Genomic DNA, 24,113 nt, shown 5'->3' with positions numbered 1-24,113 from the left:
TTTTATTTTGATGGTGACTAACTGTTTAATCACAATATTACACTCAAGGGTGTGCTTTGGGAGGGCTATATGGATGGTAACTAGCATTCTTGCTAAATCCGGTGTATTTTACATGGCATTGTATGCATGCTGCTGTCCCCCTCCAAATAAACGTGTAACTAAATAAACTATATTGTGATTATTGGCACTTCAGTGATGCTTGCAGAACTCGGCTCTGCCTCATTCCAGACCGCATCACTGGCGTGCTAATACTGGCTAATACTGGTGTGCTAATACACAAGAGGGTGTGCCGGTGTGAGACCCAGAGCTCAGTTAGAATTTACACACAGTTACAATGTGACACACACACACACGCACGCACGCACGCACACACACACACACACACACACACACACACACACACACACACACACACACACACACACACACACACACACACACACACACACACACACACACACACACACACACACACACACACACACACACACACACACACACACAGACTTACTGACTTCTAATTGTCCCACAATGCATTGGGAACCTACTGTTTTGAACAATTTAATATATACAGATTGTGTCAGAGATTTCGCTTAGAATTAATTCTAAACAATGTATCTCCGGCACAAGTTTAGTTCAGTATAGCTAATTGCAAATGTAAAAGAAACTGCAGTTTGTGAGAGTTGCCTTGGGTGCCTTGGGTGCAGTTCTGACATGCCCTAGTAGCTCTACTCTTCCCCTTCGCTGTCTCCTTGTTGCTGGATATACAGGTAGGCTACAAGTCAAGAAACACATTCTGGGAACAGTCTCCGGAGGGTGAAAAAGCAGTGTGGGGCTCACCTAAAACTGTCTGCTTGGCACACACGGCTGAAAAACCTTTTTTCAGGTTTATGTGGGCTTGCTCTGCCAAGTTAAGTTTTATACCTAAAAAAGCTAAACAAAAAACACAGCTACACAACTTCTGTTCCGAACTCATCCCCTCCTGTGCTGTTTTGGGACACCTAGAGCACTGGTTCCTTGTAGTTCAAGACCCAAAAGAGAAATGTGATGTCTCCCTGGGACCCAAAGCCATCTACAAGCTCACAACACATTGTGGTGCTACGTGTTATGAGCTTGTAGATTGTCTATATTCACTACTTCTTAAAAGCATTTTTTATCTCAAATTATTAGATTTACATTTCTCATGAAATAATAATAATATGCTTTTAACTTATGAACAATTGTGCATTTTTTGAAAATCTTTTGAAATCATTATTAAAAGAAAAATTAGGAAACAAAATAATAAAGGGATATTTTTTTATTTTATTTTTAATGTGCCCGTTCCCAACCCACTGTTGGGACATACTGACCTAGATAGAAGAATAGAAGAATTAGGGGTTCGGGGGGAACTGGGAACAACTTGGCCTTGTGCTGTCCTAGGGACGGTTATCCGTCTATGACTGTTTGTTGTGTTTGTTGTGCCCTCGAGCAACAGAGGGGGCTTCTGAAGGCTCTCTGCTCACGGTTAAGTTGATAGTTCATGGCGCATTCCAGGCATTTTCTGTCTGTTTTCTTTCTACCAGGAAGACTTACAATGCAACCTGCTGCTGCTAAAGGCCCCTGCATGGCTTTGATCTGCACAGCACACCTAAAGAGGCCTACAATACACAGAAACCAACACGCATGCACACACTCACACTCGCCTATAGTCTCGAACTCGATCAACTGAACAAACAAAAGAGAACTAGAAAAAGTGCCCTTCTGGGCACAGGTCTCCACCAGGAGGATAGGAATGTTTAGGAGTAATATAAACATGTTTTTTGTTTGTTTGTTCCAATCTTTGCCAATCAGGATGGAATATGGGAAATGGTGCAGATCCGTGTTGATCGCACGCATGCACAATCCACCTGTTGGTGGCGCTATAACAGGCCAATGTGAAATGGGTGGGCTATATTCCTCAGCCTAGTAGGAAAGTGTGTGAAAGATTTCACGTCAAATTGCACACTGCGTTCATGATTTGAGGCTTTTTGTTCAAAACAGGCCAATCCTGCAAAATTTTAAAGCCAATGTTAGCCAATTAGGATGGAATATGAAATATCAGACACATCCGTCTTGAGCACATGACTATGGAGATACTGTGTAACGATTTGCGGGATTTTTGGACAAAATCCGGAGGAGTAATATCCAAAAATGTGTTTTACAAAAGTCGGCCTCCTGGTGGTGCTCTAAAAGCCAGATGTGAACTAGAGAGACTGTGTACCAATTTGCGCGATGTTTGGACAAAATCTGTAGGTGTACTGTGCAAAAACTTGTTTTGCACAAAGCGGCCTCCTGGTGGCGCTATAACAGGCCGTTCTGGAAATTTTGGGGCAGAGGTTCATCGTTGGCATCCAGGGAGTGTGTGTGCAAAATTTGGCATCGACCGGGTTAACGGTGCCGGAGATTAGCTGCTCACGGACACACACACGGACGGACACACGGACGGACGGACGGACGGACGGAGTGCAAAACATACTCTCCCCCCATGCCTTCGGCCTGGTGGAGACAATAACTTGTCTGTGAGGATCAGTTCACCTCTTCACGCAACACTCCATTCAACACTTCCACTTATTATTCTGCTAGTTTCACCAATTTCCAAGTAAGAAATTGTGCCCGTTAACATTAAACAGGCTACTTCGGAAAACACCTGTAGTAGCAACATGACAACTGTGAAAATTCCCTTCCCATGAGGGTGGGCCAGAAATATAGGAAATACAGATTGTAAGTTGTAACACCACAAATATCAGAGTGCCTCTAGTTTATTTGTAATTGGGTAGCAGTGATGTAAATAGGTTTTCAATGTAATGGGTCCCGGGACCCAGGGGAACTGACACAGTGAATAGCAGGCAGGCTGACCGTGAAGTAGTTCAACGGCAAAGAGCCAAAGAGGCAATGCAATGCAGTGTGTCTGGATTTATTGGAGACAATGTCGCAGAGTTGATGGTCAGTGTACGTGCCGCCAGCCATCAAGCACACCGCCATCTGGAGGATTAAAGTGTGTTATGCAAGGGGGACCAGGCAACCGTATTCGGAAACGGTTCCAATGAAACGGATTCAGTCCCTCTCAGTGTGATTCCTCTATTAGATGGGTCCCATGGACATTGTATGAGTCCCGCTTCAACGAGTCATATTTTGTCATTTTTACAAATTGCAGCATTTAACTCCCATTTCATCTCATATGGTTATATTCATGTAGAAAATGTATCTGAAAGAAATAAACACAATTCTAAATCTGACAATTGCAATGCAAAGAGTTATGCAAACAACAGTGCAAAGTATATGCAAACATAAAGTAAATTAAATAGCACCAAATTACAGTACAGTGAGGTACAGTCCATGGGACCCTCAGAAAGGTCCACGGATGGGTTCATTATCAATAATCTGCGTTTTGGGATGCAAAATGCACCTTATTAGCATCACTGGGGTAGACCAAGTAAGCCATATCTGGTGGGGAGTCTGGGGACAATCTCACAGGACAGCCTCTTTAATGCAGCATGGCTTTTAGGCAATGCACGTTTTGTGAATTACAGAAACTTCCTTGGTTCCTGTGGAATTTGTTGGGGCATCAACAGATTTTCACCGTGGGCTCAAAGCTCTTTTCTTTTGAGCAGGAAGGCTCAGGCACACTCGAACAACTCTCTCTAGTTTGACTCTGCAGTCTGCACCACCCTCAATCCTCCTGTGCAAGCAGTTCACTCTGCAAGATGAAAACAATGCAGCGTGAATGTTGTGAACACATCATCATCATCACCACCTTTACTTATGTACAATTGAGGGCAAGCCCTTATTTTCAATGTAGCCGAGGTTACAATACAACAGTACAAATTAAAGTACATCGATTGCACCTTACATTATAAAATCGGGGTAAATTACAAAGGAAAGATATGGCATTTCAAAAGGCACGTCTTATTATGCACCGATTCAAACAGTCCTCTCAGCCACACTTCTATGAGCGGACCACAGAGAGCCCGGATAGTCAGCTAAAGGCTATACGACTTGGGGGTTGGGGGAGTTGCTTGACTGGCATCCAGCTCACCAACTTCCACGCCATCCCGATGGATGAAAGCTAAATCCAATCTCACGACTGAATATGTAAGTCCTAATGTGCAATTAACACAAGATGTAACGTTGTGATGTTTTAGTAATATAGCTCCTGTTGTTCAACATACTGTACTGCCAACCAGGTGAAGAAATCACAGACTGAGGATATGAAATATCCGAGACTATTACAATTTTATGGAAGACACTTCTGAACATGAGTTTGACCACTTCAAATGCTCCGATCTTAAAATAGCCGATCTACAAGTGCATTGAGAGCTTGTAGATCAGCTATTTTTGCTGCCCAACATGCTTCCATAGAAGACAGGCTGGCTTCTATGGAATCATGGCAAATGAGAACTTGAATCAATGCAATCCCCTACATGTGAACCTAAACACAGAGGCAGGGACAGAGAGACGCTGATGATGATGGAGGGTGAGCAGAACAGAAGTCTGGACAGCACTCTGCAGAGTTCATTCCACAATGTGTCCTTGAGAATTGTGTCTGATCAGCAGCGTGTCGCCCTGGCAGCGGTGCCTTCCCTGCAGTGCTGCCCGGCTCTCAGACAGTCTCCGCTGAGTAACCATCTCCCTCACAGCAAGGACACATGCAGTGTCACCACCAGCACACTGGGTCACAGGCATGGGCACGTCACGTGTGTGGAAAGAATATATAAAAATACAATAAAAAGCACGACACAAATACACAATATGAATCCAGGCCTGGTGCTTAATTTTACCCATTTAGACCAGAGGGCGCTGTCTAAAACCTAACCTATAGGTTTCTGAAAAGTGAAAACCTTCAAATTCTTATTCAAAAATTAGAACAAAACATTATGCTGGTACATGCGTTTCTGATTGGTTGTCTATACCTATGAAATCTATTTAGTGACATGTCAGCCTATTCTGAATCATACCTGAGGAAGGTCGAAAGACCGAAACGTTGTATTTGACTCTTGAACCAGCAAGTGACAGTGTGCGGGTCTCCCTCCCTCTCTACATGTCTGCTGCTTGTTCGCCGACGCACCTGTTGTCATAATAGTAAGTCGAGTGTGCAGAGGTCTTCCCTTCAAAAAGGTACATGTATAGCAACATAGACCAGCATCCGGTTTCAAAGGTAAAACAACGTATAGGTTGCACAGCACCAGGTCTAAATGGGTTAAGTGGCATGACATTCAGAATCACGTACACGCTTTTATTTCGGTTTACGAAGGTCCTGCAAAGTCGACCACTGTCGTAACCATCTTATAGCCGTGCAAAGTATTCTGTTCCAACGGAGAGGAACAGTGGTGACTCAGTGGCCAGGATGGAACAGGATGGCCGCCTAGCCGGATGCTGGCACTGTATTGCCACTGTTGTCTTGGCAAAGAGCCCAGTCTCTATTGGACATGGATGACGTGAGCTTCCTGGTCACATATAGCAGCGGCCATGTGATTTCAAAGGTCAAAATAAATCACTTCAGACGGCTAGAGAAAACATCCAGAGCATTGTATTAGGGAACGAAACTAGTAGGAAAAGGTCTGTAAGAATCATAATGGACAGATAATATGGCCAGGAGGTCATAAGCTGGACACAAACGTATTACTCTGCAAGATACAGCATGCACCCAGCCTCTTCTTAGCCACCAAAATACCCTGAGAAACATGTACATATTCCAAGATGCTAACTGATCCCATGAATGATCCTACGTACATTACACTAATCTAATTCAGCGCTCAGTCTGTGGGTTTCTCACCACAAAATCCTTTTCAGCCGAGCTATGACAAATGTTTACTGACTAACCTGTCAAGAGTAATGTGCTGTGCCTCATGTTAGTCAAAGTAAACGTCACCTGGATCCAGTGAAAAACGCCATCAGATTGCACCAGGACCTACTTAAACTGCAGTCAAGACACAGGTCCTGTAATAGTGTCACAGCCATGGCAATGAAGCACTATCCATGATGAAACCCTCTGGAACTATAGCACAAATAACTCAATGTTCCCCAAATCAAATGAGGGAGAGTAACATGTCTCCATCAAAGCTGATGCGTTTGAGACATGCATGCATAGATTAAAATAACTTTTGTTGACAGACTACTGGTATATTACATTCCCACACTGCAGTGCATTAATTATTCATGTCTCCTAGAGACAGAGTCAGGATATTAAGAGTGTCATAAAGAAAACAAACAGGCTGAGCCTGGAGCATTGGGAACAATAAAGACATCATCTTTAGGCCACAATAAGATACAGCTGAGCTGAGTGGTTTGAAAGGGAAAGGAGCACCTCTGCAAAGCGCACGTGCGCGCACACACACACACACACACACACACACACACACACACACACACACACACACACACACACACACACACACACACACACACACACACACACACACACACACACACACACACACACACAAGAATCCAAGGCACCACTCTGCTCTAAGGCACTCCTTTGAAATATTTATGACCCAATGTGATGTACCATCTTCCAGTACAGCTGAGGCAAGGCAGCGTTGCCTGCTCCTCTCTCAACTGCCTGAGTTGTGTCGCTTTCACACCAGCTAGAGCAGCCAGGGAGAGAGCACGCGTCAAGGCTCCACATACTTCTATCCCTGGGATCCCATTACGGAGACAGTCAGCGCCCCATGGACAAAGCTCCTTTCACAACAAGTCCAAATCCCTACTCATTCTCTAGCTACAAGATTCTTGATCGAGGTGGAATGCGAAAGAACGCAGCCATTATTTGATCCACCCACAATACATGTCTGCGCTTGTGGCTTTTATTTAAATCTGTGGTTTTAGAAATAACAACAACAACAATAAGATATGCACACATTAAGCTGGACGAGTCCGAAACTGGAAGTTCTTTCCTCATGAGTCTGTGGACGGCAACAATGGCCACAGTGAGGAATGAGTCACTCAGGGCCAGTGAGTGACTGGCAGGCAGGCCTGCGGGTTTACTGAACACTCACACCCTCCACAAAGATCTACCCACCAAAACTATCCACCACCAACCACACCTAGTAGTATATACTGTAGATCTATGACGCAATTCAACATTCTAATCTAATAGGCCTCTATAATGACACTTTTATAGGCTAGTTAGCGCCACTGTTAGAAGGCCTCATGTCTAATGGAAATAATAATAAAATAAATCAAGCTTCGGGGGAAAATGCTGTCTGATTGGTGCCCATGATCCAAGCATTTGGAAACTATGCAATGTGTTCTGAATGGGATTCAGTAGTTAGAAAATAGACTGGGGTGTTCAGCCACATAACCTGACAGTAGTAGGGGTCTGTACTGTACTGTATTGGTTTGTTAAGCCCTCAGGGTCCTCTTGTTCCTGGAGAATGGCAAGCATGCTTGAGGTTAGGCTACCATTTGACAGCTTTGCGCCTCATGGCACCGTTGCCCATTGGATAGCAATTCATGTACAACTTGAGCAGGACTGTACAGGGTCCTCAGTATATCCTGAAACAAACAACAACCAAGCCTGTGTTTTCTTCTGTCAAACACCTCTTCAGCTATACTTCAACCATTGTTCTGCCATAACACAAACAGCCATAAACAATTCAAATGGGGCAGAACACCTCTAAATAAACACCAATTACTACCCCAAACCGGCAATGTTCCTCTGTAAATGTTTGCTGAATGGGAGCTGGCAAAACAACTGCACCAACCAACTGTGATGGGCGGCTTCCCAGCAAACACCAGTGCCGGACTAAAAATGACTTTGTAATCAAAGGGTTTAGTAAGCAAACAGAGCAGGAGGGAGGGACTGTGGAGAATGATGGAGTGAGTATATGAATTACTCAGCAGACTACCAATCTCTCTCTCTCTCTTTCCTCCCAGCAGGAGATAATGGGGATCATCCGTCTTCTTGACCTCCTTTGGGCCCCCATCTCTTGACCAATCATTTGCATCCAGGTCAGCTGAGAAAGAACACAGAACCTTTCCAATAACTAAGCTTCCACCCCACAGTCATTTGGAAACGGGAAATGTTGGCTGACCACCAAAGTGTAGCAGAAGTTCTTCTATGTTAGGACAGAGCACAGCCTATAAAAGGCACCATTTGCTTTAAAGATTGTTTATTTCCCATTTGAACCTGAAAAGTAAAACAATACGTTATACCGGCTAGTTCTTACAGCTGCTGCCGCTAAACTGAAGCACGCGCGCGCGCACACACACACACACACACACACACACACACACACACACACACACACACACACACACACACACACACACACACACACACACACACACACACACACACACACACACACACACACACATATAAAGGACATTATTAATTATGAATTAATAATCTATCTAATACAGAAATAGTACAATGTGAATGCACACTCGGTCACTCACACATCCGGTGACAAAGCTGTGCATAGTAAAATTAGAAAAAGTGCCCTTCTGGGCACAGGTCTCCACCAGGAGGATAGGAGTGTGTGTGATGTTTGGCAAAATGTTTAGGAGTAAAATAAACATGTTTTTTATTTTTATTTGCAACAATTTTCTTCATTTTGTTGAGGAAATGCAGATCCAGATCACTCATAGCATCTCTGAGGATAGAATTCTGCATGAGCAGGACATGTGCAGAATTTTGTACAAAATGGGCCACTCCTGAAAACTTTGGAAGGCAATCTTAGCCAATCAGTGTAGAATCTGAGAAATCCAACAGACTCGTCTTGATCACATGACTACAGAGATCATGTGTACCGATTTGCGTGAGATTTGGATGAAATCTGTGCGACTAACATAAACAATGTTTTCCAGAAATCGGCTCATGGTGGCGCTATAACCGGCAGATGTGGAGGGATGCAGGGAAAATGTTTTTCCATGGCTTCTAGGGTGTGCGCATACATACAGTAAGTTGTATACAGATCGATGCAGTTATAGGTAAAACAGGAATTGCCCTGTTATAGCGCCACCGTGAGTCTGATTTGGGAAAATAAATCCTCTGCTATAGTGGAAATGGGTGTGCATAATTTCACGAAAATTGCACACTGCGTTTGTGATTTGTGGCATTTTGTTCGAAACGGACCAATCATGTGAGCTTTGGAAGCCAATCTTAGCCAATCAGGATGGAAGATGGGAAATGGTGCAGATCCGTGTTGATCACAAGACTATGGAGATAGTGTATACCGAATTGTGTGATGTATGGATAAAATGTGTACAAGTAATCTACAGAAATGTGTTTTGCCTAAATCGGCCTGATGGTGGCGCTATAACAGGTCGTTGAGGAATATTTGGGGCAGAGGTTCATCGTTGGCATCCAGGGAGTGTGTGTACAAAGTTTGGCATGGATCGGGCCAACGGTGCCGGAGATTAGCTGATAACGGACGGACAGAAGGAAGGAAGGGCGGACGGACACATGCACGCACACACACACGGACGGAGTGCAAAACATACTCTCTCCCCATGCCTTCGGCCTGGTGGAGACAAATATAGATGGATTCATCAGCAGGGGCCTGGCTAAATTAAAATCCACCCGACAGGCTCATTGAGAGGGATAGAGAACCTGCGGTACTCAGGCTCTCATCTGCTTCCTAAATATAAAAATAAAAAAGTGAGGGGCACTCTTGTCATCATACATCACATTCGCTCAGCCAATCGACTCATCACATTCCATGGCACACACACAGTGACTATAAAGTGACTGTGATACACCAAGACAGGTCACAGAGGGGAGGCAATGGCGTGATAATGACATAAGAAACTACAGTTTCATTTCATTGTCATATTTGAGCCATGAAGAAAACAAGACTGAGACACACAGAGAGAAAGAGAGTGCTTGCACAAGCGTGCATCAGTCAAACACCAATCTGAGAACCCATCGTCAAAAAAGAAAGGAAAAACAGTGCCCTTTTCCTTGAATTTGACGGAGTCAACAGTCTGTCTCGAGAGACCAGTCAAACACAGGATAAAAAGCTAAGTGAGGAGGAGGCAAGAGAGGCAGGAACGTTACTTGCTAGTATCAGGGCTCCAACATGACAGGATGTGACATGGGGCGACTCGGGCGAGCACGAGCAGGAAGGGGAAGCTGGACTGATATAGATTGGTTTGGAAGACACTTCTGAAAACACATCCCATCCGTCAGCCAGGAGCCTCAATGTCAGTGAATGTGCTTATCAACCATGCCATTACCATGGCATGGTCCTAAACACAAACAGTCATTCACAGTCTAGTTACAACACAGCATATACTGTAGCAAGCTTAGGTGAGTTACTTTTAACGTAATGTTTGCATATTTAGCACATATGATGGACGTCTGGTGAAAGGCTATGCCTTTGGTACCAGCACCCATACTGGGAATACTGCGAATGTGGTGATTTAATCAGTTTACAATGCATCACAACAACTCTGGGTTTTAAAGGATTTAACAACAACAGCAGCATAAGCTTAGTTTTACAGTGTTTATTTACTCTTGTGTGTCCCAAAAAGGTGCCTGCACTGTGTCCTACAAAGGTCGACCCCCTCCTTCCCAAGGTCAGCACCAAGTCAAGACTGACAGCCCGTAGCACTTGCCCTAGCCCCTTGGATAGCACTTTTTGTAGACTTATATAGCATTTTATACAGACTTATAGCATGTTACGTAGACAGCACTAGAATTGCATTTTATGTAGTCATAGCACATGAAATGCATGAACATAGCTTACGGATCAGACACTACCACTATGTGATCAGAAAAATCTGTCATGTCTGAGGCCAAAGTACATAAGATAATATCATCATGAAACTAAATAATCATATGAAATTGTGCTACTACTTTGGGAACCCAATTCTCAGAATGCAAATTATTCGGTTCATGGAATGGGTGATTTAATTACCACTTTCATGTGCCAACATAAGCCTACTATTTTAACAGAAGAGACAAACTTCCATCAGTAATAGTCCTTTATCTGAGCTTAGGTAGGCAACAGTGTCCACCTTTCCAATGACATGTAGACTATATGATATGTCCAACTCCTATCTCCCCTTTCTTGATCATTTCGAAAATGAAAGGGCTGGCAGAACAATCCTGATTGTACCGCTGTACCAACAACAAATAGGAGACATGAATGTCAACATGGGTGTGTCAGCTCAGCTCTGCTAGGGACATACATACACATACATACAGTACATGGCTATTTAAACCAGGAATTCCTGAGTTTGTCTAATTAAGCTCTGGGCAAGACAATCAAAAAACAGCTTGCCTGCCTGGCCTGCAAACAGTTCTGCAACTGTATCTCAGCCATGTTTACTTTGTTTACAAGCCCGTTGTGTTGTTGTACTAGTGTAGTGTTGTTGTCAACCCTGACGAGCAAACTATGCCAGAACTTAAGGAGTGGGAATGTCTCCCTGAGACGATAAGGGCTTTTGTGTTGTGCCTGTTATGTTCCTAAACATGACCCACAGAACCGTGTTAATGGGCGGCCGTGTTGGACAAATACAAGAGCATAAATGATTGTCAACATAATTACAACATGATTTGGGCGCACCAGCCGTGTCATAGCCTACAGCCGCGAGTGCATGTTGTCAAGTTACCTTCAGACAGCTCCAGCTCCAGCTCTGCGAGCTTCTCTCGCACCTCCGCCGGGAGGGTCATAGCGACTGCCGGTGTGGGGTCCAACATCATCATGAGCAGCCCGGTAGAATTTCTCTCGGCCATGGTGCTCCAACGTGCAGCGAACGGGGAGTCGAAACTCGCCAAGTCCGATGACAAAACCGCCAGAGATCCTCCGTGGTGGGTTTTTAGCAGAGCACAGGAGACAGGGTGGTGCTGCTGCTTACTAGGCTCGCTCACTCGTTACAACGCCATACAGATGTGTGAGAAAGCCCCCTGTACGCGTCATGACATGGCTATACTAGCTCAGACGGCAGGCAGACGCTAGCCGACACTCCTTGGGAAAGTATATTTCCATATGGCGTTAATCACAAAGGGCTAAACTTGCATGCCGTCCTTCGTCTCTCTCACGTTCATTCAACTCTTTACTCCCCGCGGCGCAGCAGTAGCCATTGCATCATAGCAACAGCGCACAGCAGCCCATATCATGCGCGTTCACGTTGCCTGCCAATGCCTGGTGTGTGGGAACAGATGTAGAGATGAAAAGTGCCGTCTGCTGGTCTGCCTCGCTGTCATTTCGCATGACTTGGCTGCCCCCTATTGGCACTAAGCCGCACTGCAACCACTAATTTAAAAATTAAAGAGGTTTGTATAGTGTAGTAGTAGTACGAGTAGTACTAGGCAATTACTCTGCTAGGCACAGTGACATGATCTGACATATCATGTCATTGCCAACAAAGGGTGACTTCGTGAATCTTCATACGTCCTGAATAATGTTTTAACAGCCACTGATCAGTAATTACTCTAAGATGGATGGATAGACTGTAGACATTTTGTTTTGATTACTAAAACCATTCTGATTGAGATCGGAATATAGAGCGAATTAACACTTATTTTATCAAAAATAATATCACGTAGGCTACAGCACCCTTATATTATGTGTTCATTGACAAGAATGGTAGTCCAATGCCTACCCATTGTGAGGCATTTATTCGTAACCAATAGGCCTAGTTAGAAATTAGAATTATAAGTGAAATTTAAATCAAAAGTATGATACTGGTTTCAATAGGTGCACGCTAACACAATAGATAACATAATAGAAAATTCAGTTAATTTACAACGTTTGAGAGCAAGAGTGTCTGTCCTGTTGTCTTTGTTTTGTTTGTCTGTTCACATTTGTCATTGTTTAACTGTTTTTAGTTTTTTCGTGTTTATCACATTTATATATATCTTTTTTTATTATGTATTGTATGTGGAATTTACATTACCTGACATTATTATTTTTCATTTTATATAACTGAATTACTTATTATCATTGTCAATAATACTCTGAAGTTGTCATATACAAAAAATGCCTAATAAAAACAGTATTAAAAAAAAAAGTATGATACTGGTGATGATGATTCCGGGTACATGGGCATACTGTTTTTTAATCTACGGAATCTTTTGAAGTGAAAAAACAGTGGGTTGGCAGTTCGAATCCCGATCCCGGCGACCTTTGCTGCGTGACACTCCCCATCTCTCTCTCCCCATTTCCTGTAAATCTACTGTCCTACAGGCATAAAGCCTACATTTTGTACATTGCACCACAATAGAAACAACTTTACTGTCTCTCCGCACTGGTTATATTGTCTTGACTAATAAAGTATTCAGTCGATAAAATCCAAATTGCTGTGGCTAAATATCTTGCCTAGCCCTAGATAATCTACAAAGTAAAATAGTTTTTTCAACATTTCATAATTTGTAACATTTATTATCTTATAGTAAGTCATAAGTAAGCAGACTTACTTTATTAGTCATACGACTAGTAAATGAAAAAGTACAATATATTTCTATCTATTAACACATCTGGTACTGTATATTAGCTGCACTATATATTGTATGTTCTTCACTGGTAAAATGACATTTGTTAGTATAAATACAAACATGTAGAATGTTCAACGAAAATATCCTTATCTAATGTCATGGCAGATAGTCTGTATCTTGCATTCACATTTCTTACATTAATTTAAGTAATAAACTTCATAGGCCTACATACAACAATCACAAAAACTAAAAGTTCAACGTTCAGGACCTAGGGAGTCCTACGAGTTAATACAGGGGGCCACTAAATATTTGTGTGATAGGAACTTGATGATTTAAGTGTCTGAAAAAATGCATACATATACATATAACATATTAATAATATGTGTAAACAAACAAAAGGTAAAGTAGCTGCCCACCACTGTGGAGTCTGGGGGTTCGAATCCACCACGGTGCATCCGGCTTTGTCGAGCATCTTATACGATCACATTTTACCAATGTTTGGGGGAGGGAAGCCGGCAGGAGAGGACGGGAAGGTGATATTTGTCACTAGTATACTCCTACGGGCAGTTGTGGCACCGGTCAGCGGGGGGAGTTGGACTCCTCGTAGGGGCTCCTCCCTGGCAGGTGACCCAGTAGAATAGATACAACAGCAGTAACAACACACATAAATGTCTGTGGGGAGGAATCAATTGGCATAACAACTACATTCCGAAAAAGGGATTAAAAAAACAACAACATTCATTTGGACCTTTAAATTGGAGTTGGGTGTTAGCACTCAGCACCGCCAGTAGATGTCACAATATACATGGGTATCCTCATTGGTTAAAACTGAAAGTGTCATGAAAAGACTTTAGTATGTAAGCAATGATAACCAACATCACCCTTATGGTAAGTAAAGAATCTTCCTTAGAGTATGTTTAAGATCAACGTTGTATCTTTCTGCTGGATTCCTCCTGTTGTGATCATAGATCAACCCATTCACTTCTGTATGGATATCCACAATATTACTTTTCCTGTAAACATAGAAGAAAATGTATTTTTGTAATCTTTTTTGTGATGTGACATTAAAAGTTCTTACTGGGACTGTACATTCCATTACCTTCTTTGCCCCCTCTGAAGGGCACCAGTCAGCGCCTGGAGATAGACAGAGTGGTGGTCACCTTGAGCCAGTTGGAACTCGTCTGTCCAGCAGTGACTCCACAACACATCTGCATCTGTGGGGACAACCTCTCCTCTGGACATCCAGTCCCTTCCATCTGTCTCTAAGTCCGTGTCCCTGTGAGCTGTCGTTGAACATGTCTGTAGCTCAGGGACACTGTACCTCTGGATGAAAAAGAGTTTGGGCTTGCCGGCCAGCATGGGGCAAGCCTCTGCATTGAAGAGGCGTCTGACTGAGTTCAAGCGCAGGCCCAAGAGGTTGGACTCTGTAGCCAGGAGATCAGTGTCTGTCCCCCGGCTGATGATGCAACAGACAAAGGCGCTGACATTGTGGTTCTCTCTCTGTCTGAATATCCCTCTGAGGACTGAGAGCATGTCATCCACACCCAACCACTTGTGCAGGACCACTTTAAAATGAAGACTTTTGAATGTATGTTCCAGCATCTCTGATTGAATAAGGGAAGAATTTCAATACAGTGCCAATATGAGATTATGATATAATTGATAATATATAGAAACATTTAAACCCTCACTGACAACATAATTCAAAGAAGCATCCTGACTGATAATAATTGAGAAAGAAATGGTAGAATCTGACGGTAGGCATTGTGGTGTCTCACCTCCATCACTGCCAACACAGTCTATGATAATGCATATTCCTCTGGGATCAGAATGAAGCAAGTACTCATTCAGGGAACTCTGCAGAATAAAGGAGCAGGCAGAAGATCGTTTGGTAAAGATATCTCAGAGACTAGACGTGGCCTTCTTGAAAGAAGACGATGATGATATGTATAACAGGGTGATGTACCGAAGAATACAAATTGCACAAGATTACCTGCAAGTTTTGCCTACTTTCTGCAAATACTACTGGAGAAGAAGCAAAGGATTCATGATGTGAATGCACACCTGAAATACAATAATCAGCTTGTGAGAGTGATGTTTATTCTCTGACTCTCTCTTCTCTCTTTGACCATTCACACGGCACTAGTTTTGTTCAGTATGTCATAAAAATTCCAATCTCAACGCTCAAGTTTGACGTAAGAGCAAAATGGACACTTAATAATTAATAATAGTTACCTCTAGTAACTAGAGGTAACTATAATAACTTTCGTTCAAATAGTTATGCTTAATGCAATTAACGTGGAGAGCTGCACAAAAGTGTCATGCCTCCAGTGAACGACAGGTAAAACATTGGTGAATAATTAGTACAATGACTTACCAAAGTGATGAGAACTCCTTTGTTTGTGTAGAAGAGGTGAGCAATTTGTGGTGGGATTTGATAACTGTAGAACATTCATTATTATATAATAAGTAATTAGTATTATGAATATCTGGAGAAAAGGTATAAGTAATTATAGCGCATGTTAACTGTGTAAACGTGATTTACTTACAGGAGCTCTGAACCTCTGCTGTTGAATAATATGACATGGTACAGCAGTCTGTGTTTGAGATGCTCCACCTACTGTATGAAAAGCACACATTGGGAGAAATAGAATTGAATTATGTTTTGACATTGTGTCATGTGAAGTTTCTAAGCTGAGTGAGATAGGATCAAATTGTATAAGTACAACGTAATGGAATGGCTTAGGTTAGAGTACAGCATCTTGCAATGGGTCTGGTCCACAAGATTCGCTGCAGGCTACACCATCAAGATACCCATGTACCTGTTTAAATACTTCCTTAATGTGCAACCCATATTCGGCACAAACAAGGGACTAAATTAATTTCACTCCTATGCCTGGAATGTGGAATGTCCTACCAACAGTCATTAAGACTCCTTCAAAACCGCTCTCAAAGGGCACCTACGGACGGCTGCAATTTGAAACAGGCGGCGCCGTCTCCGTAAAATCTGACCCCCTCCAACCCCCTTTCCCCCTTACTGTATAGGCCCTTATTTATCAACGCGGTGTCACCCAAAATTGGGTGTACATCGTGTTGATGAATAAGGGCCTGTGTGTCGTCCACAGTAACAGTCTTTGTATTGAGTTGTGCTTTCATGTGAAATGTACTCATTCTGCAATCTGTTAATAAATACTTCAATCAATCAATCAAACGTCGCTCTATATTTCTTTGTGATTATATCCCTAAAAGGATTGGGGAAAGTGCCATACATACAATAAATATGTGCTAATTATGTTGCGAATTTCTGTCCACTACACTTAAAACAAGTAATTAAACTTCTCAGTGAGCATATAAGATATTATAAACTAGCCTAATCATATTTCAACACAGTTGTGGAAAAGGTTAAATCAGCACTCACCTGACCTCTGGTACATAGAAACTTTTTTGGCCAGGTCAATCCTGTCAATGTTTCTCAAACATTGTTCTACAAAATCCACCCTTTCAGGTGAAACTTTGTCCAATTTCTCCAGTTCAACAGCAACATCAAGGAAATTCTGTTACAGAAACGAGGAAGAAAATTACCTTCTGTACAATTGAAGTGGATCTCCCACACCCACAGTGTGAAGAATTGTGACAGTATGTGAAACTAATATTATTACTTTTACCTTGATTTGGTCTATCTTGTCTCTTGGAAATGTACGACTCAACAGAAATGTCATACTTTTAAGGTCTTCTGTGGCCATTTCCTCGCTTAGATCTGACATCAGTACCCTGTGAAAAGTGAATGTACAGTATAGGCCTATTATATGTTCTTGATATGACTGCCTATACACCACAACGTACATAAACTATAGACTATTATAATGCAACTCACCTGAATCTTGATAAATGCCTATGCCCCAAAATCCCCTCCACCTCCTCCTTGTTAGTTCTTAGCACCTTCTTCAGAATATCAAAACGTTTCAGGGCTAAAACCAATTCCACCAGGAACAGGTGATCCATCTGAACCTCGATCAGCTGCGACTTAATCATCTCTTTCACACCTGCCACACTACTACTACTGTCTATGTCCAAGCTTCCACACAAGTAGAGCACCGTCCTGCGTTCACCTGTGCTGAGGGCCGCAGTTATTTCATCAATCATCTGAAGGACTTGTAGGCCTATGTTCACGTTCACCAAAGCCATGAAGGGGAGAAGCGCGGATAACTGAAATATTAAGATAAGAATGAAAAAAAACATAGAAGCAGACATCAAATTAGGCAATAAAGAAAAACTGAAACAGTATGAAAAAGTCAGTAAACTACTACGGCAATTTTGGCTATAATGAGATGATTAACCTTTCGGTCGGCGGAAAAATCGAGGGGCGAGATGGTTTAGGCCAGGGGCGACCGTACCTGATACGTGGCTACGAAAGGCCTATAGTCTAGTAGCCAGCCCATAGAGCCCCATTGTGAACCCGGACATGTTGAGTACACCAACGTTTTATGTTATAAATGTTTAGTATGGGTCCCCAGCATGTATAAAAACTGCCGGATGCTACCTTGCATATGTTGGGCAATTTTCATAATTGGCATAATCTGTGACCATACCATTAATAACCTATAGAAGGCAAAATATTCAAAATTTCATCATGCTTTATGTAGCATGTGACGTGTCAAACTCGGGGGTTTTCATGATGCTGAATCCATTCCAAGCATTAGTTTTCCAAAAAATCATTGGGCTAAAAACGGCCATGCCCACTTTTTTAGCCGTTTTTAGCCCAATGAGTGATATTTTTGCAAAACTAATGCCTGGAATAGATTCAGCATCATGAAAACCCCCTAGTTTGACATGTCACATGCTACATAAAGCATGATGACATTTTTAATATTTTGCCTTCTATAGGTTATTAATGGTATGGTCACATATTATGCTAATTCCAAAAATTGCTCAACATATGCAAGTTAGCATCTGGCAGTTTCTACATGGTGGGGACCCATACTAAACATTTATAACATAAAACGTTGGTGTACTCAACATGTCCGGGTTCACATTCTGGCTACTAGACTACTACACAGTTGTAACATAACATTATTCATGATTTCATGATGATTGTAACCCACCAGTCCAGGAGATTAGTAATAGTAACACAACCCTGCCGTTGTTCTAAGCAATAAAGTTGAGTGACGCGGCTCTATAATTTATTTCGTGAAATCACTAGGCTAGGCAGTTTGTGATACATTATAGACTATATAAATAGCACTGACTGTACCTACCGTTTAGAAGTTAAAGCTGAAAGACCGAGGACGTTTTAAAATTAATTTATAAGCTAGGTCTATAGGCTAGTATAGACATAATCATCGTGGATTTCCAAATTTCCTATGACGCATTTCACTTCACTTTTCCACTTTCGACAGAACCTAGCCAGAACCATGACGATCAGTAGCCCAAATAACGGAAGTGGTCCTATAAAATCCCCTGATGCGTGTTTACTTGATGATGCATAACAAGCCTCCCTATAGCGAGCCTAAATACCGAACAGGTTATTTTCAAAAGAAATAGAAACGGACTGGATATGTTGCAGGCAGCAGGCTAAAAGTGAAAGTAAAGGCAGAAAGTGAAAGTAAAACTCATTGCACAAGGTCGCACTTCAAACATCAACACAAAGATTGCTTGAGGCTAGCCATAATCAGCCAAAAGAAATCGAGATCCGTCTTTATAATTATTAATAACTTCCTTATTAGCACGCGCGCGCACACGCACACACACGCACACGCACGCACACACACACACACACACACACACACACACACACACACACACACACACACACACACACACTTTTATTATGCTTTGGCTCCCCCTTCCTACACCTTAGCCTTAGCGCATGTTCAAAATAGTTCCGCTAACTGTGGCCAATAGCAGTGGCTGTGGTTCAGCAGTGTGGTGGGGAGATCATTGGAAGGTGCTGCTGCATTCATTCTGAGGAGGAGGATATTCGACCTGGCCCGTCGTCCGCCTCGGCAAACCCAAGCCTGTGGATTGTTGCGCTTGACGACACAGTGACCAGATGACATTACTGTAATGAGGATTCATCTTTGGGGTAAGTATTTAAGCCGTCCGTCGCTATAACGCACAGTAACGGGCTTTCTAAAGTGGTCGCAGTGGACACATCAGATGTGTGTGGATGTGAATGGACCGATGGAGGAAGCGTTCATTTGGTTGTTATTGACTAGACAGCAGCAGTAATATAGCGGCTCCGCCGGGGCGCTGAGAAGAAGCCAGTCATGTCGTCGGCCTAGTCACGAGTCACGACGCCACCGGGTGACTGACTGGTGAGAAACTGGACGATGCCCAGCAGAGCCTGACTACCGGGTAACGGCCACCATATGATATATAGTTGCGGCTAAACGGCCAACACACACAAGCTAGTAGCCCACTCGGCTAGCAAAGCATAGGACTATACGTTACGTGTCAGGCTTCCGTGACTTGACCTGCACCGATGTTTGCTGCTAGCTTCATTATTTTTTGCACAATCGCACGAGAGTGTCGCTTGCCCAGAATAACCGCTAGCTTGCCTTGTCAGTTCTTCTTGGCGACACAGTCACACAGTGACTTATGATATTCACGTGCTTCCCCTTGGTCAGCACTACGTCGATAGATAAAACCACGTCTAGAATAGTGGCAGTGCACCCCTCCTGCCAGCCTCTGTTTGTGTGTGTTTTTCTTTTGATAATTGCCAAGAAACGTGTTGTTGTGAAATTACACCGTCCCAATCTCAAACAGACACCCCCGGGGGGCAACGATGTAGCTAGGACTGAAGATACAGATAATTCCATGCCATCTGCTGCTCATTCTCAATCATCATCCTCTCCTCCTTCTTTCTCCCTCCCTCCACTCAGCTCCTCTGCCATGTGTTTGGAACGGGGACGAGTCTGTCTGTCATCAGAACAGCCATCTATTTCATGTTTCATCTATCTCAGAATGAGAGAAACGCCAGTTTCACACGTAATCTGTCATCCATCTCCAGGAGTTGGATTTCTGCTCTCTGGCTATATGCTCCAAGCAGTTATTGATAAGCTATTTGGCCTGCAGCTTATTCTGCTCTCAACTATGTTAGGTACACAGTAGTATGCCTGCCGTGCCTAGTTCATATGATGTTCTATGCCAAGCAACTCTGAATTGTGTTAGCCACCAGTGCCAGCCAGTATGGTGAAGTCAGTGATTTTGCTTATTGTCAACTTCAATTGGGATTCCATTTCTCAAAGACACAATATGAGAAAAATAAAGGGAAGCTCCGCACACTCAGATCTGCACACAATCAATGTATTTATTTAGCAAGCTTTCGGTCTACTGACCTTCTTCAGGCAAAGTAAAGACACAATATAGCATTTCAGGAGAACCTGTCAACTCTTTTATTATGTTGCTGCAGTTATGGGGCCATATATGCTATTTATAGCTTAGCTACATTGGTAGCTTGATGCTTTAGAAGGGCACTTGTTGATGACTTAAAGTTAATGCTATAGCTCCATCAACCAACAGTGAGAGTTCCCCCCTCCATGTTGAACATGCATGTATAACAGGAAAGTGACAGTGTTGATTCACATCTCGGCTGCTGCTGTTGTACTGTACATACTGTACACTAGTCTGTGACAGCACTAAGCCTAAACATGCTGTAGCACTGCACTGCCCAGTGTGGGCCCTGCCCTACTCCAACCACTGCTGTCTCCCGCCCACAGGGGACACGCACGCCTAAGGGATCAAAGCTGTAATTAGCCTTCCATGGATTAGCAATGGGGACTGTTATGTTCTCCACTGTACTCACTCCCACAGAGGACGAGGATCATACAGGCAGTGTGATCCCCCCCACCCCCCCGCAAAAAAAATCGAGAAGATTTCAGTGGTGGTGTTTGTTGTTGTTCCTCCACAGGCCAAGTGAAAACACAGGCCCCAGGCCTAGATGTTCTCCAACATGACAATTCTGGAATGTTAGTGTAGATTAGAATGGCATTTAATACATAGATGTTTGCAACTATCGATTATTTTCTTGGCGATTAATCGAGAAGCAATAATATAATATATCAAATATTGATTGCACTTACTGTAAATACGTCAGGCATAGGTCTACTAAACAGGCTCACGTGTCGCATCATGTGTCACATTGTGACTGTGAGCTGCTTTGTTGTAAAGAAAAAAAAGTTACATTTTACAATTTCCCCCCACAGTCAATTATTTTATTAAAATACATTGTCATAAAAGTGAAATAACCAATTTAATAAATTAGTTTAACTGTTGCACACCTAAATGGATTGTTGCGATCCCATTCACTTAGTCATTCAATGGCATAATTTTGTTTTTAGCATGGCAGACAGTGGGGGTAGTATTCATGCCATTAATGTTGCATGCTGTGCAGTCAACCAGGAAGCTAAGCACGAACTTGACACATGTCAAGTTCGTCATGTGGAGAGAATGGCAGTGGTTTGGCATGGGCTGACTCACGGTCCTGCCAGGTATGAGGTCTATTGATGTGTATGATATCTTAGTGATATACATACACACTTACAGTATCTCTCCTCCCTCTCTGCTAGAAGCCTTGTCTCTCAGCCAAACCAGATATCGCAGTGGTCCTACCATGGGGAAATTTCTAATATGGAGGTTGAGTAGATTTATTCCCAGATGTGAGAAAAAAACGAAAGGCTTTATTTTCATCGTTCAACTCTATCAATTTCAGACAATATTATTTAATTGTGCCCACAGGCTGTCGTCCTATGACTGACTGCAGACGAGAAAGTGCTATCGTTGCAATGTAGTCCTATAGTCGATAACATGTCATGTTAGTAGAGGCTTAAATGGTAATCCACTACCCTGTGCTGGACAGCATACAAAATTCTGTCTTACTTGAGCTGCCACTGAGGTTACACTTTCTTTTTCTTTTCTTATGGTAACATGTTCCTTAAGAGATGAAGCCCTAAAGAGTGAAAACTGGTAGTGGTGGATAGATAATGAAACATCTCAAATCAGATTCAGTTCCTCATCAGGTTGTTGGGGAAAGAACTGAAAGGCGTGGTGGCACTGTGATTCAGTTTAATGGAAAACTGTAAAGCCCACAGTAGCCGCTGTAGTATCGACTGAACATGATCTGTGTTATTGACAAGCAGGGCATGCCGACAGCGACACACAGGAGGCCTCCCATTTCCATTGGACCCTGGACTGTGATCTTTTTTTTTCTTTCTTTTTTTCAAACTGACTCTGTGTACTATGTGTGCTGCAGGATAGGGTGATGTTTTGTTCAATACCAGGTGAGGGAAGTTGTGAACCCAGAGTACTTCAACAGAGTAAAAAATGCTATATAAATTGGATGTGTTAATAGTTATTAAATATATATTATTAGTTAGAGGCTATCCAACAGATAGTCTAGCCTGCTTTTGTTTTCTTTTTCAGACTATGGAAGACATTTCTGTTTAATTATGAGAGTCTCTTATGCTGACAGTGTTTGTCCTTTCACTACGTATGTCCATTATTACAACAGAATTGACACTTTTATTTTTGTTTTGTTTCCCTCCCATCCCTTATCTAACATCTGCTTGCAAAAGCAAGCTGGACTTGACGCGCTAAAAGCAATGCTGATTATAAGCATGCACCATACTCACTGCTGCAGTCAGTGCAGTGGTGTGATACCATTTTGATCCAAAAGCCTGGTCTCTCTTATGACAGGACCAACTGTGGCTTCTTAACAGGAGGAAATGACCTCCTGCTGTTGACCGAAGCACAATGGATGTCAGCCAGAAAGTGTGTCGTGCGTGCACATTTGCGCGCCCCACAGGCTTTCTATCGTTTTACACGGTCTCACAATACACCAGGAAGTTGAGCATAGTGGGATTGCCAATATTTCTAACCTGAGATATCAGGTTTTCCTCTTCTTTGAGTCCCCATTCTGTTCCAGTTCTTATTGCTTTGCTTGTTCTTCTGCTCTGTATGCCAGTCATGACTCTACGTATGCCTGCTGCTGCCTTAACTTGAACACATGCCAGTCCAGTTAATTCAAGCCTGGGAGGGAGCCTTTTGAGTTATTGTATTGCAAATAATGTATTGTGATATGATGATGGAGCCTATGTGAAAGGAAAGTCACTGTAGGCTCTTTCCGAAACAAGCTCTGTGAAAAATATCAGCTAGGGCTGTTTGTAGAATAGCAAGGCTTGTGTTATTACGCTACCATGGCTGAGATATTCTTAGGTTTTAGGTAAGCCCTTGGTGGTAATGTGATGTCCCTAGGCTGGTCATATTGTATGGAGATGGAGGGTAAGGGACCATTTTCAACATGGTCCAAGGCAAGCCAGGAAACATGCATAACGTTTTGGCTTACCAGCCAACATAACTATTAAAAATCGACCAGCCAGTCAGACCTATTCTTACCGGCCGGCCACTGTGGCAGAATCACTAATAGACTAATAGAATAAACAGAAGATATTATCAATTTATCATACAGCTCATAATTGTATTGGCTTGTTATTATGGTAAATTATATTTTGGTAAATGATATGGGCGCTAGTCCCTCCTATATTCAGCTATTTGTGTAGATTTTCGTCTTACAGAAACATTAAAGCGACACTTTGTGACCTTGTAGATCGGCTATTTTTGTTGGGTCTGGGAACCACTGCTATAGAGTGTCCCCGGAGTCCCGCCAGCTCTTTAGTAACTAGAAATTTTATTTTAAGGTCGGGATATC

The 24,113-nt window shown here is 42.7% G+C and overlaps 3 protein-coding genes across 11 annotated transcripts in view; 1 reads left to right on the top strand and 2 right to left on the bottom strand.

Moving 5' to 3' along the window:
- dip2a (disco-interacting protein 2 homolog A) overlaps positions 1-12,052 on the bottom strand; it is a gene marked incomplete at its 3' end in the record, with an annotated part of 157,696 nt that extends 145,644 nt beyond the window's left edge. For 6 of the 7 annotated variants that reach the window (XM_083776609.1, XM_083776610.1, XM_083776611.1 and 3 more), the window contains exon 1: positions 11,584-12,051. In XM_083776609.1, the coding sequence (XP_083632735.1) occupies positions 11,584-11,707 (124 nt within the window). In that variant the 5' untranslated portion in view covers positions 11,708-12,051. Of the gene's footprint in view, positions 1-11,583 lie in introns of all 7 variants that reach the window. The other variant, XM_083776616.1, reaches the window with a different exon arrangement.
- Positions 12,053-12,724: 672 nt separating this feature from the next.
- LOC310866859 (CASP8 and FADD-like apoptosis regulator) lies at positions 12,725-19,139 on the bottom strand. Of its 2 annotated transcripts, none has more exons than XM_083776629.1 (10): positions 18,660-19,139; positions 17,283-17,614; positions 17,074-17,179; positions 16,827-16,962; positions 15,958-16,028; positions 15,786-15,849; positions 15,402-15,472; positions 15,187-15,265; positions 14,508-15,012; positions 12,725-14,421 (listed from the first exon to the last, which is right to left on the bottom strand). In XM_083776629.1, exons 2-10 carry the CDS (start codon positions 17,591-17,593, stop codon positions 14,292-14,294), a joined length of 1,473 nt encoding a protein of 490 aa, XP_083632755.1. In that variant the 5' UTR covers positions 17,594-17,614; positions 18,660-19,139; the 3' UTR covers positions 12,725-14,291. The 2 variants fall into 2 exon arrangements, with proteins under 2 accessions (XP_083632755.1, XP_083632754.1); XM_083776628.1 differs by having other exon boundaries at positions 18,664-19,139.
- A 207-nt stretch (positions 19,140-19,346) lies between these two features.
- The window catches only part of LOC310866856 (hyccin 2), a 66,695-nt gene continuing 61,928 nt past the window's right edge, over positions 19,347-24,113 (top strand). For both annotated transcript variants that reach the window (XM_083776624.1, XM_083776623.1), the window contains exon 1: positions 19,347-19,490. The gene's annotated coding sequence lies outside the window, so the exon portion shown is untranslated. The remainder of the gene's footprint in view (positions 19,491-24,113) is intronic.

The sequence above is a fragment of the Protomyctophum parallelum genome (assembly GCF_964188405.1).
Source record: "Protomyctophum parallelum genome assembly, chromosome: 11".
NCBI lineage: Eukaryota > Metazoa > Chordata > Actinopteri > Myctophiformes > Myctophidae > Protomyctophum > Protomyctophum parallelum.
Note: the sequence above shows the minus strand (reverse complement) of the source record. Positions and strands in the feature narration are given on the sequence as shown.